Here is a 16,543-nt window from a genome sequence, read left to right as displayed (position 1 = left end):
AGGCTCCAAAGCCACAGAGAAACCCTGTCTCGAAAAAAACCAAAAAAAGAAAAAAAAAAGAAAAAAAATACTGTAGAGAGTAGAGGAAATGCCTTTTAGACCTACATTCCCAAACTCTAGCAACCACGGCTAGGAGCTGAAAGGTGGCAAGTCCATGGCTTAGTTTAAGTCTAGCACCTTCCTGGATGCTGTGGGCTTGAGAGCCTGGTGAGGTATGTCCCATAGGCAGGCCACAGTCCTGGGAAGTAAATGAGTTGACAGTCTGGCTTAGCCTGGGGAGGGGAGGATAAGCATAATACTGCTTTCATATCCTTATACTATAATACTCTGCCAGCTTTTTTATTTTAGCCTTTATATTTTCAGAGAGCCTCACTAATTTCCCTGGTTTGCCTGAGACTCATGATGTAGATCAGGCTAGCCTCTTAGTTCTGCTTCCCCAGTGCTGTGGTTATTGGCACACCCTAACGGCCAATTCTTGAATTTCACTTATCTCATCAATCAGCCAAATGGGCACTCCTCACCCAATACCACATGCCTCATTTCTACTAATTTACTTTTGGGCGACTTCAGACATGAAGAGTATCAACACATAGATAATTTCCACATGTCTATCTTTTACTTTAGCTTCTCCCTGAACCCTGAAGTGTATCAAACACCTATTCCACAGTCCCTTCAGGTATGAAACAGGCACCTCAATTCCTAGGCCCGGCCCCTCTCTCAAACTTAACCTCGTCCAGCTCTCATTCCCATCTTCATAGGCAGCAATTCAAACTAACCACACACATACTCCAAAGACAGGGTTTCTCCATGTAGCCCTGGCTGTCCTGAAACTTGCCCTGAACTCACAGAGATCCACCTGCCTCTGCCTCCTGAGTGCTGGGATTAAAGGTGTGTGCCACACTGCTGGCTCAGACTAAAACCTTGCTTCTTTTCTAGTGTTTCACCTCAGATCTTTCAGCTACAGTCTGAAACTCATGATGCCATCTTTATTAGTCCCTTCCTACCTTACATCTAATCTCTCAACAGATTCTGTCAGCTCTATCTTCAGAACACCCCCAACAGCCCCTTCATAACACCCCCATCAGCCCCTTCAGAACACCCCCAACAGCCCCTTCAGAACACCCCCAACAGCCCCTTCAGAACACCCCCATCAGCCCCTTCAGAACACCCCCATCAGCCCCTTCAGAACATCCCCATCAGCCCCTTCAGAACACCCCCATCAGCCCCTTCAGAACACCCCCATCAGCCCCTTCAGCTCCTTTCTCATGATCTCTACAGCTGTACCAGCCCCACTGGCCTCTCATCTGGGTTGGTGGTGTCTGTCAACCTGCCTGCTTTTAGCTTCACTTTCTGACCAGCTAATTTCCATATAGCAGCCAGAACAATCTTCTAAAAAAGGCAGAGGCAAGTGGATCTCTGTGAGTTCGAGGCCAGGCTGGTCTACAGAGACACGTGGTAAGACCCTGTCTCACAAGAGTCAGTGCATGTCATTGCTCTGCTGAAAAGCTCTAGCTAAGCAGAGGCTGGAGTCCTCACACCAGGGCCCTCGGAGGTCTCCACACCTCCGCTCCTTTCACTCACTCCTAGTCTACCCACACTGGCCGCCTCACTATTTTCCCTGGTCCAGAAGTGTGTCAGGCTCATTCCCAGCACCCAGCTACTGCGCCGCAGAAGTCCTCTCTCTCCACTTATCTAAGTCATTTGCTTCCTCACTTCATATAAACGTACTTATCCCCCTGCCTCAGCTCCTCATGTGCTGGGATAACAAGGGCACACCATTGCACACGGCTTCAATGATAGTTCATAAGAGTGGCCTACCCAAACAGCACCCTATCTAAATGCCAAGACAGGCTGGGGTGTAGCTCAGTGGCAGAGCGCTTGCTCACCAGGCACAAGGTGCTGGGTTTGGTTTGTGAATGCCACAAAACAAACAACTCCAGAACTATTTCCTCCAGGGCATTTGCACCACTTGATGTTACTGTCGTGTAGCATTTGTTCATTGTCTAGCACCTCCATTATATCACAATGCATTTTCTTCATTTTGTACCTCAGCAACTAGAAGAGAGGTATAGATAACAGAAGCTCTATTAGTGCATAAAGCTGAAGTACAGTATGTGTGTGGAGAGAATGGTGGAAGATGATATTATATAACAGAAATGGAAAAAGAATATCTGGGTGCAGAAGCTCCACTTGTAATCTCAGTATCTGATAGACGGAGACAGGAAGACCAGGCATTTAAGATCACCCTCGACTACACAGTGAGTTGGAGGCCAGATAAAAGGACACACACATGGGAGGAGGGGCGCTCAGCAGATAAAGCACTTGCTGTACAAACCTGGTGACCCGAGTTCAATCCCCAGAACCCCCAGAAAAGTGGAAAGAGAGAACTGGCTCCATGAAGTTGTCCTCTGACCTGTAAACACATATTGTGCATATGCAGGCCAGCTCTCATACATCATGCGTACACTGAAATAACTCATTTTTTAAAAGGATTTGAAGTACCAATGGTATCTGAGCAGACCACACTGGGCAGCTTTGTGCTGGTAGACCTGGTAATATATTCTACATGGGCACCAGAGGTTCCCGACATAGTAGGATAGCATGGCCAATGATGCCCCTATTTCTCATTCTTCTGTAAATGGTATAGGTGACAGCAATTGCATTTCTGGAGTTAAATATAGCTACATTTTACTATAATTAGTAGGCAGCCTGGTCCCTAAGGTAGGTGTTTCCTCATAATCTGGTACTAATTTAGAAAGATCCATGATGATCTGTAAGTCAAAGAGGATGGCACTCTCAGACTGCAGGTTGAGAGGACATTATCCAAAGAAGGGGCTGGCAAGATGGTTCAGTAGGTATAAAATACTCCAAATCCCATGGTGGAAAGACATCCCAAAAGATGTCTCCTGACACACACACTTTCACTCATTCACACACCATGGTACGTGTGCACCCTCACTTACACAAAATAAAAATGATGAACTAAGTTAGAATTAAAAAAAAAGATTATCTATGGGTTTGTCAGAGGCCGTGGAAATATACAGCACATGGCAATTGAATTCAGATGCTGGCCCAGAGGAGTGACTCTGATGGAGGTCAATCCTGTCCAGACAAAGCCTGCAGGACCATAGACTCTGGAGACTGTTGCAGCTTGGTGTCTCCCAATACCTGCATTGTAGTGTGCGACCTCATGCGATGTGTGTATGTTATCTCATGATTATATCTCAGTCTTATGGGCACATTATCTGTGCATGGTCATTTAGCTATATAATTCTGATATACAGGAAATATACTAGGACATGCTTCCTAACTAGATCTATTTTCCCACAAAGACCCTTAAAAGCTCGCTTGTTCTTTTTGTTTAGACTAACTGCACACACTTAGCTCACTTTCACCTCCGAGCAAGTTCAAACTAGATGAAAGGCTTTCTGCAAATAGATCATAAGTTTAAAACTGTACAGCTATGTCCAAGGTCAAAGTCACAGATGTCCAACCAAGGTTGCAATACAAAGTACCCTAATAAAGGCATGCAAATTCTTCTCTTGCCAGTCTGCTGACAATAGACCTATGTCTCAAAGTTTGTCACTGGGCACTGTAACCCACCCCCCGCCCCTGTCTGGTCATGGTCTTACTCCTGCAACTTTGGAACCTTGGGTTTTCATGGCAATGGTTCAGCTCCTTACTTGCTTACCCTAGGCATGAACTTTTGACCAATGAGAGCTAATTCTTATAATTTTTTTTTTTATCACTTCAAGGCTCCTGTAAAAAGAAGAGACTTTAGGCTAGGAGGGAAGAAGCTAGGAGGAATTAGTAGTAGGGGATTAGAATAGAAGAAAAACAATAAAGAGACTGACTCAGAAAAGCAGAGTGAAAGAGGGTGAGTTCATTCACCCTCAGATACCCTAAGAAAAAAGTCCCTTTCGCTTGCTGTAGCGTCCAACCTGAACCCTAAAGAGGGTCTTGGGGCTGGACCCCAAAGGCTCTCCTTATGGGTTCATCATAAGAACCAATTCCTATTTTACCATTTTATAACCATTTCTATTTATGACTTTGCTTCCTCTTGTTCTAATTACAGTCTAGCAAATGAGTCACAGCTTTCAGACACTAGGACAGACACTGCCATGTTCTGTCCTGAACACACTGCTAAACGGACACACGATGGCTGTGTGGGTAAGGACAAGAGTGCGAGGCATGTATGCTCAAAGGGGGAAGGAGAAAGTTAATATTCCCCGCCAGCAGCAGCAAAGGCAAAATCCATCTCTCTCCACACTGAGGGGAGGAACCAAGAAGAAATATGGGGTCTAGCTACCCTAAGTCAGAGGAGGCCTGTTGTATGCCAGATATTTATTGTTGTGACATATGGCATCTTTACTCCCTGCCTCTTCCTCCTTCCTCGACTTTGCCGGGAATCTTCTGAGCTTAGTATTAAATATGCTCTCCTACCAGAACACAGAAGCCAGACACTGAAGCAGACTTGAGAAGAAACAGATAAGGTTCAACAGCTTCAGTTTCTGACTCTTGCTGCAGTCCTGAGTGGGCTTGACTACACTTCACTCCTGTCCTTGAGAGCCAGTGACCTCCTTGGGATTAGCTTCTCTCCTCTATTACCATACATGCCTGTTCTTAAGCAATTAGCTGATTGAGTGCTGTGACCTGTACTTCACGTGGGATGCCTACCACACAGTCATCCCTGTTTGGATGGCTGAATGCACGCCCTTCAGATCAATCTATCCAGTTCCTCATGTGGCCCCAGAACTGAGGACTAGAGCAGTGTCTGAGTCCACAGACATGGACTCTCAACGTCTTTAAAGCACACAGACACCAACCAACAAACAAACTGGCTAAAGATGACCTTAGTATCTTGTTATATCAAGTGACTAACACTCTCTTGGACACATGTGAGGCAGAAGCAATATAAATTTTAAGATGCTTTAAAAATGCCCTCTCCAGGCACAACTACAATGTCGACAAAACTCTGGAGGCCAACAGTAGGATCACCAACAGTAGGATCACCAACAGTAGGATCACCAACAGTAGGATCACCAGTCCATGGCTAGCCTGGGCCACAAGCAGACACAAGGAGGAGGAGGAGGAAGGAGTAGTAGTAGTTGTCGTTAGTAATAGTAGAGAGCTTTTGGCAGGACCCATAAAATAAGAACGTGAGACAGAGAATGAAATAAAGGCATATGGCTTCTCTCCTAGGAAGATGTTATTGCTGTTAAGACAAGTTATATAAACAGAAGGGCAGAAACAGGGTGTGTGTGTGTTGTCAGAGAGAGTTCATAAAAGAGATGAAGGGGGAGTGGTGGAGAGATGGCTCATTGGTCAAGAGTACTGGCAACTCAGGGCTGGGCGGTGGTGGCGCACACCTTTAATCCCAGCACTCGGGAGGCAGAGGCAGGCGGATCTCTGTGAGATGGAGGCCAGCCTGGTCTATAAGAGCTAGTTCCAGGTCAGGCTCCAGCTACAGAGAAACTCTGTCTCAAAAAAACAGAAAACAAAAACAACAGGAAAAAAAAAAGTACTGGCAACTCTAACAGAGGACCCAGGTTCAATTCCCAGCATCTACACAGCAGTTTACAACTATCTGTACTACAGCTCCGGGACATCCAGTTCCTTCTCTGGCCTCTGCTGGCAGCAGGCACACACATGGTGAACAGATATACATGCAGGAAAAACACCCATAGACAATAAACAATAAAGTCAAACAACCCCCCCCCCCGCCCCAGCCCAGAGATTATGGTGGTGTGTTTAAGAGTACTGGAGCTAGGTGCTGTAGTGAAGGAGCACTCCAGCGGTGGAGGTGGGGGATCATCAGTTCAAGGTCGCCTGAACTACTGAAGTCTGAGCTCAGTCTGAGCTATGAGACCATGTCTCCAAAAACAGTCAGTACCAATTAGGAACTGACTTGTCATCACTTTCTATTTTGAGGAGCTGGGCATCACCCCATAGGGAACACTGCCAAAGATCACAACAATCCCACTCTGCAGCTGAAAGAACAGTGGTTAGTTTAAACTTACACAGCCCATCACAAGTTCCCAAGGACCTCAAACAGGTCTGGAAGACTCAAGCTGAAGTCTAAAGAACTAGGGAAGCCCCAGGTCAGGGAGATGGAGAGACTTTACAAATCAGTGACTTTCACGCTACTTGGCTAATTCTTCTAACCCTTTTCCTTACCTGCAAAATGAGAGTAATCCTTCTCTGTGATGATGCCACTGAGGGAAAGATTACACCAGAGCCTTTCACCCCTGAAGCTGGCAATGCCTGCCACAAAATGACCACTCAATGCATTTTCTTTTGTTTGCTTGTTTTCTTTTTTCCTGTTGAGACAGGGTCTCTCTCTTTGTAGCTCTGCTGTCCTTGGAACTCTTTATGTACTCCAAGCTGGCTTTCAACTCACAGGGATCCACCAGGCTTTTTTCCCCCCTAAGACAGAGTCACAGACTGCAGCTCCCAAATTCCTGGAACTCACTGTGCATCCTTCAGTGCCCCTGAGCTTGTGGCAATCCACCTTCCACACCAAGATTACAGGTAGTTCCCTTAACTCAGTAATCTTTTTTTAGGATTTAATTTTATTGTTTTTTAAAAATATGTGGATTTTTTTGTTGTTGTTGTTGCTTGTTTTCTGTTTTTTCTAGAGAGGGTTTCTCTGTATAACAGTCCTGGCTATCTTGGAACTCACTCTGTAGACCAGGCTGCTTTGAACTCACTGAGACCCACCTGCCTCTGCTTCCCAACTGCTGGGATTAAAAGTGTGCACCACCACCGCCCAGCTAAAATTATGTTTAAATGTATGCCTATCTATGAGTGCAGACAGACCACAGAGGTCAGAGGTATTAGACGTCACTGGAGCCAGAGTTACAGGTCACATCTGATGTGGGTGCTGGAAACTGAACTTAGATCCTTTGTAAGAGCAACGCAAGCTCTTATCACACGAGTCAGCTCTCCATAGCCTCCCCTCTTTTGCTAAAATTTATTTCTTTTTATTTTATGTGTACGGGTGTTTTGCTTACATGTATGCATGGCCCTTGGAGGCCAGAAGAGGGTGTGAGATTCCCTTGGAACTGGAAGCAGGTAGTTGTGAGCCATCATTCGGTAAGGACAACTGAACCCAGGTCCTGTGCAGGAGTAGCCAGTGCTCTTACCTACTGAGCCATCTTCCCAGTCTCAACTCAGTAAACTTAACCCAGGAACACATATCCAAAGAAGTAAGGAGCTATAGCCAGGGTTGAAGTTGAAAGTGTGAAGTGTCCAATAATATTTAAATAAACTAATAATTAGAGCTAAGCACACCTGGGAGGAGGATCAAGAGTTTAAGGTCATCCTGTACTATTTAGCAAGTTTGAGGCCAGTCTGGGCTATAAGTTGTCTCAAAACTAACTAACTAAATCAAGTAATATTCATAGCCATTGAGTAAAATATTATGTGGGATTTTTTTTTCAAGACAGGGTTTCTCTGTGTAGCCCTAGCTGTCTTGGAACTTACTCAGAGATCCGCCCACTATGTGGCTTTTAACATCAAGTGTTTTAAGAACACTTAAGGATACTTAAAAATAAGAAAAGTGAAAAAAGTAGGAAATAAACTACATCTACAATGATCATAATTTTATATGTATATACATCTCTTTGTATTGTTAGCTAGGAAAAAGGTTAGAATATACCAAAACTACCAATACAACTCTCTCTGCAAAGATTATGAGAGCTTGCTTTTTTTATTTTTCACTGCTTCTAAATTGCTTACACAAAGCCTTTGCATTTTAATACCTTCAAAAATGTGATAAATAAAAGCAAGCCAGCCTTACCTTCTTTCTTTTTCTGGAAGAATTCTTTGTGGGATCAGGCTTCTCAATTCCTTCTTCCTTTGCCTCTTCTTTTTCCTCTTCCTCCTCGGGGATCAGAGAATACTTGGTTCCACCTGGCTGCATGAAGCAGTCTTTTGCGAAGTGGCCTGTGGAAGAGAATCAAAGGCTAGAGAGGGAAGAGCTGCCCGCTCCTCAGGTGGATGCTTCCCAGGGACTCCTGGCAGGGGCCACTGCTTCAAAGATATTACTGAGTTTATCTGGAGTGACGTTTCTGCCACCTCAAGGTGGCAATGCTTATTCAACCTGAGCCAGGCGAGCAGCTGGTATTAGAGCTGCGGGAGACACTGGTGCTGCTTCGGAAATGGCAGAAGATACGAGCAAGAAGGCTTATGCCACCCTCCCTTAGCAATGGAGCTTTTTAATTTTTAAAGATCTATTTTGGAACTTACTCCTGACAATGAAAGGTTGCTCCAGAAAGCAGAATGCTTAACGGAGGGAACTGAATTACAGGCCAACCCTAAAGGAAGATAGCTGGCAGGAAGTGGGCACTCGATCCAAGCCAACACACACACAGACAGACACAGATGCCCAGGGTGACAGAGAACTCAGACTGTCAGGTCTGGCAAGGGCCTTAGAGATCGTGAAATCCAACACATCAGATATGAAGGCCTAGAACTAAGTAGTTCAGGGTCACACAGCAGCAAAGCAAACACTTAGCTCAGGCTGGCTGTTTCTCCCTCTGGTGTTGCTTTTGATGCACTGAAGCTAAGCACCTTCATCCTGAAGGTCAAACTCTACTTCTTGTCCTTCTTCTCTGTTCTGTGCAGCATCAGATAAGTAAGGGGGTCACACTGAGCCTGTGGTGGATTGAGGATCTCTTTGCTGTTTTTGAAGATAAGTTGTTTTTTGTTTTATTTTGGGTTTGGGTTTTTTTGTTTTTTTTTAATTTTTGAGACAGGGTTTCTCAGTAGCTTTTTGGTTCCTGTCCTGGAACTAGCTCTTGTAGACCAGGTTGGTCTTGAACTCACAGAGATCCAACTGCCTCTGCCTCCCGAGTGCTGGGATTAAAGGTGTGCGCCACCACCGCCTGACTTGGGTTTTTTTTTTAAATTATGCATATATGTGTGAATCTCTGTGTGTGTGTGCGCGCGCGCATGTACACATGAGTGCAGATTCCCAAGGAGACCAGAAGAGGGTGTCTGATCTTCTGAACCTAGAGCTACAGGAAGTTTCTAGGACACTTCATCTCAAGAGTAGGAAAGAAGTACATGGAATAACTACAGAACTATGTGTAAATGTGTTTGTATTTTGAACCTTGAAGTTAGATGGTGTCTGGAGAAGGGACACAAGTTTTCCAAATACCTGGAAATAATCTAAACACCAAATATCCAAATATTACCATGATATCCTCAAGGGCTATTGCTTCTTTCACTGTTACAGTCTCCTTCTCGCTCTACATTAATAAAAAAACAGGGGCTTAAACCCCACAAATTTAGGGCTAGAGAGATGGCTTAGTGGTTAAGAGCATTGGCTGCTGTTCCAGAGAACCCAGGTTCAATTCCCAGCACTCACATGGCAGCTCACACCTATCTGTAACTCCAGCTACAGGATCTGACACTCTCACACAGACATACATGTAGGCAAAACACCAATGCACATAAAATCAGTAATTAAAAAAAAAACAAACCACAAATTCAACCAGGACAAATCTGCTGCCAGTCACTGCAGAAAAATGAACACAGTGTGATGGATGGAAAGCTAGGGAGGAGAGGACAAATTGAGGTCACTCTGGAAATAAAAAGATGGCAGTCTCTCTCGTTATAGTTCTAATAAGGGAAGTCAGGCTGAAAAGCTTTTAATATTTGAGTAAGACTAGAAGAAACCAGAGGAAATAGAGCCAAAAGGAAGTGACAATCCTATATCTTTATTTCAGAAAAGGACAGTATATTCAGAATTCTGAACATAAAGAGCTAAAGATGGAGCAGAAAGGATCTAGTTTGGATCCTTAGGGAATGTATCTTCAAGTCACGTAGTCTCTAGAGCAGAGTCATTGTGCATGGGGATGAGTGTGGCAGAGGACAGCGTGAGTGAGCTCAGGCTGAGGTCGACTGAAAAACACACCGAGCTAGACTAACATGGTCTCCTTCAGCCAGCAGGGAGCACACGGAGGAGGAGACAGGAATGGCAGACGTCCCGTACCTTTGCAGCCACACTTCTTGCAGGTAGTGTTCAGGACAGCCTCAAGGGTGATCTTCTGCCCGGTGTAATCCTGGAAGGAGCGTCTCCGCCTTTCTTCTTGTCTGTAATGAAAGAGATCCTGACCACTGGCACTTTTCAGAGACGTGGCCAGATACATTACAATGCAATGCTGCTTGTTGGTTCTCTGTTTTGTTTTTGTCAAGGAAGAAAGAAAGAAAGAGGAAAAAAAAACTTTGGGCAGAATGAGACAGTTAAATAGGTCCCTCTTTTTTTCTCTCTCTCATTTAGAATAAGCTTTGTTATTGTTTTATTTTGGTTTTTCTAGACAGGGTTTCTCTGTGGCCCTGGCTGGCGTGGAAATCACTCTGTAGACCAGGCTGGCCTTGAACTAAGCAATCTGCCTGCCTCTGCCTCCTGAGTGCTGGGATTAAAGATATTCACTACCACTTCCTGGTACAAATAGGGCTTTGAATGAACAATTATGAAAGAGACTAGGTCTCCCCTCAATAATATGAATAAAATTAAATGAAATTTATACCCTGGTAATGCTGAAGCATGCATGGGCAGGCCGTATATGGTGGTTCTGCTGAACTTGCCCATGTTGGGTTTCATGGTCTAAAGTGAAGAGGACGACTGACCAGGTCTCTTCCTCAACCTCAATAACATACAGGAAAGATATTTGAAAGTATAAGTGCCCAGTGGGGGTGGCACCTTTACAGGCTTTCTAGAAATCAGGTCCGAGTTCCTTACAAGATCTTAGTATTGGGGCTTTCAGTTTGTCTCAAACTGACTTCTCCAGCCTCCTGTTTATTTACTGAGGCCCTGGCCAACAGTCAATTCTCCTTTTCTCAGTGGTTGAGTGTCTCTCCTTAGGCAGATCCCACACTGAAATGCCCTGCCTCCCTTACTCTACCTCCACATTGTACTCCCCAAACACCCAAGGTTCCTTTCTTCAAGTCTCATTCCCTGAATCCCTAGGGCACAGGAGATTTTTGTTTCTAATCCCGTCACACTTTTAACGAGCATAATTTCCTGTATAAAAGACACACACGGAAGGCACTTATAGTAAGTATATAGCGCACTTAGTTTTCACAGTCTGAACTTCTTCATATAACCAGCACTGGGGTTGGTAATAACACAAACAACCTCTCTTAAAACAGACATCTCAGCCCAGTGGTGATGGCGCATGCCTTTAATCCCACCCAGCACTCAGGAGGCAGAGGCAGGCTGATCTCTGAGTTAGATGCCAGCCTGGTCTACTAAGGAGTTCTAGGACAGGCAAGGCTCTGAAGCTACAGAAAAACCCTGTCTTGAAAATCAAGCAAACAAACAAACAAACAAACAAACAACAAAAACCAGTCATCCATGCTCACTGCTAGTTATCAAGCCTACTCCCAGGGTAACCGCTGTTCTTCTAACACAAAACCACTTTATCTTTACAGTAGCTGGCAGTGATGGTAGACACCTACAATCCTAGGACTGTGGAGTCTAAGGAGAAGATCACAAGTTCAAGACTAGTCTGAGCAATTTAGCAAGGCTCTGTCTCAAAATAAAAGTAGTAGAGTACTTAAGATGTTAACAGTTTTAAGAATACATACCTAGCATACAAAAAGCCCTGGTTCCAACTTCTAGTATCAAAAGACATATTACAAACACACACACATACACACACACACACACACACGGAGACTTCCTGTATAATTTTTTGTGAAATGTATCCACATTGTTGTCTATAGTTATGAATCATTTATTCTCATTGGTATATGGTATTATTTTGCTGTTGTCAAAGACAGGCTAGCCTTGACCTTACAGAGATCCACCTGCCTTTGCTGGAACTGAAGGCATGTGTTACCACGTCCAGAGAAAAATACGGTTATTAAACACTTAAAATGTGGCTAGTGTGACTAACAGATTAAGATATTAAACTTCATGAGGCTGAAGCACTTTCATGAGTTAAGAGTACCTGCTGCTCTTTCAAAGGACTGTGGTTTTGATTCCCAGCATCAAAAAGATACTGGCTTACAATCATCTGTAACTCTAATTCCAGGAAATCTGACACCCTCTCCTGGACTCTGAGGGCACCAGGCACAAGTGGCACACACACATACATGCAGGCAAAACACCTATACAGATAAAATAAAAATGGAAAAAAGATACTAAATGTCACTTGCTTATTTCTACTTTTTGAGATACTGAAGACTGAACCCAGGGTTTACTCCACACTAGGCAAGCACTGGACTGCACGCAGGCTTTATCTCCAGGCCCCTTTTTACTTTTTGTTTTGAACCAAGAGTCTCACTAAGCTGCCTGGGCTAGCTAGGGCTACAGGTCTGCACCATCAGACCCAGTTCTTAAATTTTACTTAATTTTCATTAACTTACATTCAATAGTCCCATGTTATTCGCAGCTAACTAGATATAATTTAAGTTCTGAAAATGTTTGCACAAATGTCTGGCCTTTGCCCCAGAAGAAGTTAAATGCATAAAGAGTCATTCATCTGGTATGGGTTAGAGAAATGGGTCCTTACAAAACATAATAAAACCTGAACAACAAAAACCAAGACAGGCATCTGGGAACATAGAGGAAGTCACTCACTTATGGATTCAAACCAGGTGTCTTGATTTGAGGAGCAGTTTTAAGTGGCCCTGAGTCAACCCCAGTACTCTAGGATTCTAAGGCACCCCAAGCCCACCAGTCCTCCCACAGAACAAGGGCCTCACCTTCAGCTCTCACTCTCTGCCCTCACTGCTGTGTTGCTCAGGCTTCATCACAGCTCACACAGAGCAGTGGTTCTCAATTTGTGGATCACGACCCCTGTGAAAGGGTTGCTCACTCTCTCAGTGGTCTCCTTGCTTCTGTTTTTTCATCCAATCCACGCAATTCAATTAGTACGTGGCGTGTGCCAGTGTTAGTACTCAAACGAAACAAAACAAAAGTACTTGCCATAAGGTCTGAAGCCCTGAGCTCTACCCCGAGGCCTAAATGGCAGAGGGAGAGAAATGCTCCCACAAGCTGACCTCTGACCCCCACAACGCCCCCCAACAAATAAGTGAATGTAAGGTTTTTTTCAAAAAAAAAAGAAATTCACTAAAGGATTTGAATCAGATTGAAGCTTCCTGTATCTCCAGACATCACTTAGATAAAGAGAAAACCTTCCATACTGAAGTGAAAGCTCAGAAGGGCATGGGAGGTGCAGGGGTCAAAGACAGGAAGCTAGCACTGCCCATCCCCACCCTTCTTCAGAGCCAGGGCAGATGTCACCCGGAGAGGCAAGTGACAGCACTTTGTGAGCACCTGCTGCTAGGACTGAAGGGAAGGGAAAGAAAACAAACTGCAGACGAGACCCTCCAGCACTAGAGTCGTGTGCAGTCATTTCATCTTCTGGTGCCACACGGCAGGCTGTGTCGGCATGCACAGTGAGACCCTGCCTCAACACAGACAAGAAGCACGCTTTACACCTAGAAAAACCAAAGGACATCGATGCCGTGCTACTCATTAATATCACCACAGCCTACGATGGTTGCAGTCCCAACCTACTGTGATTTACTGCAATCTGTACTTGTGGTGGGATTTTAGCTCTTCTGAACCCTTTACCTACTCAATGATAACGTTGTTGGGATCGAGGTCTTTCCCAGTTCCTTGGTTGACAACTTTCATGGAGAGGGACACTTTTATTCTATCATTTTTCATCTGAAAAAGACAAAACAAGAGTCACCAAAATCCGTGTGTGTGTGTGTGTGTGTGTGTGTGTGAGTGTGTGTGTGTGTAGGAGGTGTTCATGTGTGTATAGAGGCCAAAGATCAACCTGAGGGGCATCCCTCTCGGCCTTCCACCTTATTTTTTTGAGAACGGGAGCGCACCCATTCAGTCAGGCTCCTCCTGTCTGCACCTCCTCAGCACTGGGATTATAGGAGTGTATCACCACACCTAGCTGGGGTACTAGTGCAACTGAACTCAGGTCTTCATGCTTGCAAGGCAAGCATTTACCAACCAAGCTATGTTCCCAGGCCTCCAAACCCTTTAAGTACCTGACCACCAATTTGTAATACCTCAGAGTCAAGCTTGCAATCATCATAACAAACATCAAATGGACTAAGTACTAAGTTAAGAACTTCTTTTTACTGGTAGTAAAAAGAAGTAGAAAGGGCAGACTTAATGGCAGAAGAGATATAGAATATAACCTTTATCCATTCCTATCTTGGAGGTAAAACAGAGGCCAGGGGCCAGTGAGATGGCTCAGTGGGTAAAGGTGACTGCTACCAAGCTAATGACATGAGTTTGAGTCCTAGGATCTACATGGGGTGGGGGCAGGGTGGAGGGAGAAATTCCAGCAAGCTGGCCTCTGATCTCCACACACACGTGGCCTGCATGTAGGGATAGGGATAGGCAGATAGACAGCAGACATACACACCCCTGCTTCAGCCTCCCAAATGCTAAAATTACAAGGGTATGCCACCACACGCAGCTCTGGTTCAGTCTTGAATCTACAAAACATAATACACTGAAAGCACTCAAACAGCCTTCAGTTTTTTAAGAGCTTCATAGCTTTCTGCCTGCCATTCCCTGGTAGAGCACAGAGGGTATGTATTCCCATGCCTACGCTGTCCATTCCATGAGATGGTGCCAATTCTAGGAAAAATAACTGGAAACTTTGTGTCCTTTCCATTCTGGCCAAAGCCGAAGTGCACCTGACAAGTACTCTTTGGGGCTGTGGTAAAAATGCAACCTCCTTCTTTGGTTCTTCTCCTCCTGAACCTCAGGAGGAGAGTTTTATGAACACTCCTACCACACTTCCATACTTCCTGTTGTTTCTCCTAAGTATGCAGGACAGACAACCAGAAGATTCAAACTCAAACTCAAGACAGATGACTGGGACAAGATTTAATAACGAGAATGTCAGCCACAATGAACATTTACACACTCACCATCACAGAATTCCAATAAAACCTCAGCTTTTTATAATCTTTCAAACCACATGAAGTCACAGGAAACTTTACCTCTCGGCCAATGAGCTTCACCCACACTTTATCTCCAACATCTACTATCTCAGAAGGCTTGTCCACTCGGCAGGATGACATGTGAGTTCGATGAACCAGACCTGGGTACAAGAAAGAGAAATAAAAATTTATACTCTGAATGTATGGGTAGGAAAAAGATAGAAGCTGGGGAATACAGGGAAAAATTTAAACTTTCAATAAAAATGTTATATAGATTAAAACTACAAAGTTAAACAATTTAAGACCACCTTTTAACCTAATCAACCAACCAGCATTGTTTAAATTATTTTATGTGTATGTTTATGTTTGCCTGCATATATATATCTGTACATCTAGTGCCACAGAGGGCTAGAAGAGGGTGCTGGAGCTCCTGGAACTAGAGTTACAGACAGCTGTGAGCTGCCATGTGGATGCTAGGAATCAAACCCTGGTCCTCTGGAAGAATAGGCAGTGTTCTAACCACTGAGCTGTCTCTCTAGCCCCAATAAATGTTGACTCAATAACTGCTTGGCTCAGGGGTAGAACATGTGCTTAGTATGTATTAGGCTGGGGATTCAATTCCTAGCACCAAATGATTGAAAAGGAAAAAACTAAATGAAACAATATTCAGTGTTATAAATATTCAATAAAACAAAAACAGCCACATAAATACAGTGTCCAGTTTTGCTTTCTGTGATATTAGGGATTGACCTGAGCCTTCTGCATGGCAGGTAGGCATTCTACCACTGAGCTATATTCCCCATCTCCTCAAAAGATTTATCCTTAATTATGTGTATGTGTGTCTGCATGCCAGTGTGTCTGTCTGTATATGAAAGTGTCCACAGAGGCCAGCAGAGGGTGTTAGATCCCCTGGAGCTGGAGTTGCAGGCAAGCTGTAAGCAACACAGTATGGGTGATGGGAAACAAAGCCAGGCCCTCTGCAAAGCAGCAATTGCTCATAACTGCTTAGCCATCTTTCCAGTCCCATCCATACAGTGCAGATTTATACGTTGGTAACGTTCTTTAAAAGAAAAGGCATACAGATGTTACACCTTTGACTTTATCCTCTTGTGGGGCTTATCCTTATCCTTCTGGGACTTTGCACATGCTAGGCAAATGCTTCTATGAGTGGTCAAGGTAGTCATGCCTTTGATAAAAGAATTATCACTGAAACTGTTCAAAGAAAAAAAGCAATACAGGCAAAAAAAAACCTGTGGGCAAAAATGTTTGAGATATTATTATCTATAATGTTAAAAACATAAGAATTGTGCAGTGTGTTGGTGGCGCACACCTTTAATCCCAGCACTCAGAATGCAGAGGCAGGTGGACCTCTGTGAGTTCAAGGCCAGCCTGGTCTACAAAGCAAGTTTCAGGACAGTCAGGGCTACACAAGAGAGACCATCTCGAAAACAAAACAAAACAACAGCCCTGTTTTCAGACTGAAACCTAATCTCAAAACAAAAAGAAAATGTAATTCCAAATATGCTTAGTTATAATCAGTTATAACTTATAACTAAATTAGAAAACATCTTGATAAATGATGGCAAATTTGTCAAGTGGAAAAAGA

The 16,543-nt window shown here is 44.1% G+C and overlaps 1 protein-coding gene across 3 annotated transcripts in view; it reads right to left on the bottom strand.

The window, feature by feature from the left end:
- Zcchc17 (zinc finger CCHC-type containing 17) overlaps positions 1-16,543 on the bottom strand; it is a 47,466-nt gene that overhangs the window by 3,463 nt on the left and 27,460 nt on the right. For all 3 annotated transcript variants that reach the window (XM_005353157.3, XM_013348472.2, XM_013348471.2), the window contains 4 exons: positions 14,998-15,098; positions 13,599-13,690; positions 10,001-10,101; positions 7,802-7,947 (listed from right to left, as the gene is read on the bottom strand). In XM_005353157.3, coding sequence (XP_005353214.1) covers positions 7,802-7,947; positions 10,001-10,101; positions 13,599-13,690; positions 14,998-15,098 — 440 coding nt within the window. The remainder of the gene's footprint in view (positions 1-7,801; positions 7,948-10,000; positions 10,102-13,598; positions 13,691-14,997; positions 15,099-16,543) is intronic.

This window comes from Microtus ochrogaster, chromosome 10 (genome assembly GCF_000317375.1).
Source record: "Microtus ochrogaster isolate Prairie Vole_2 chromosome 10, MicOch1.0, whole genome shotgun sequence".
Classification (NCBI taxonomy): Eukaryota; Metazoa; Chordata; class Mammalia; order Rodentia; family Cricetidae; genus Microtus; species Microtus ochrogaster.
The sequence above is the reverse complement of the archived record's forward strand: the minus strand, read 5'-3'. Positions and strand labels throughout refer to the sequence as shown.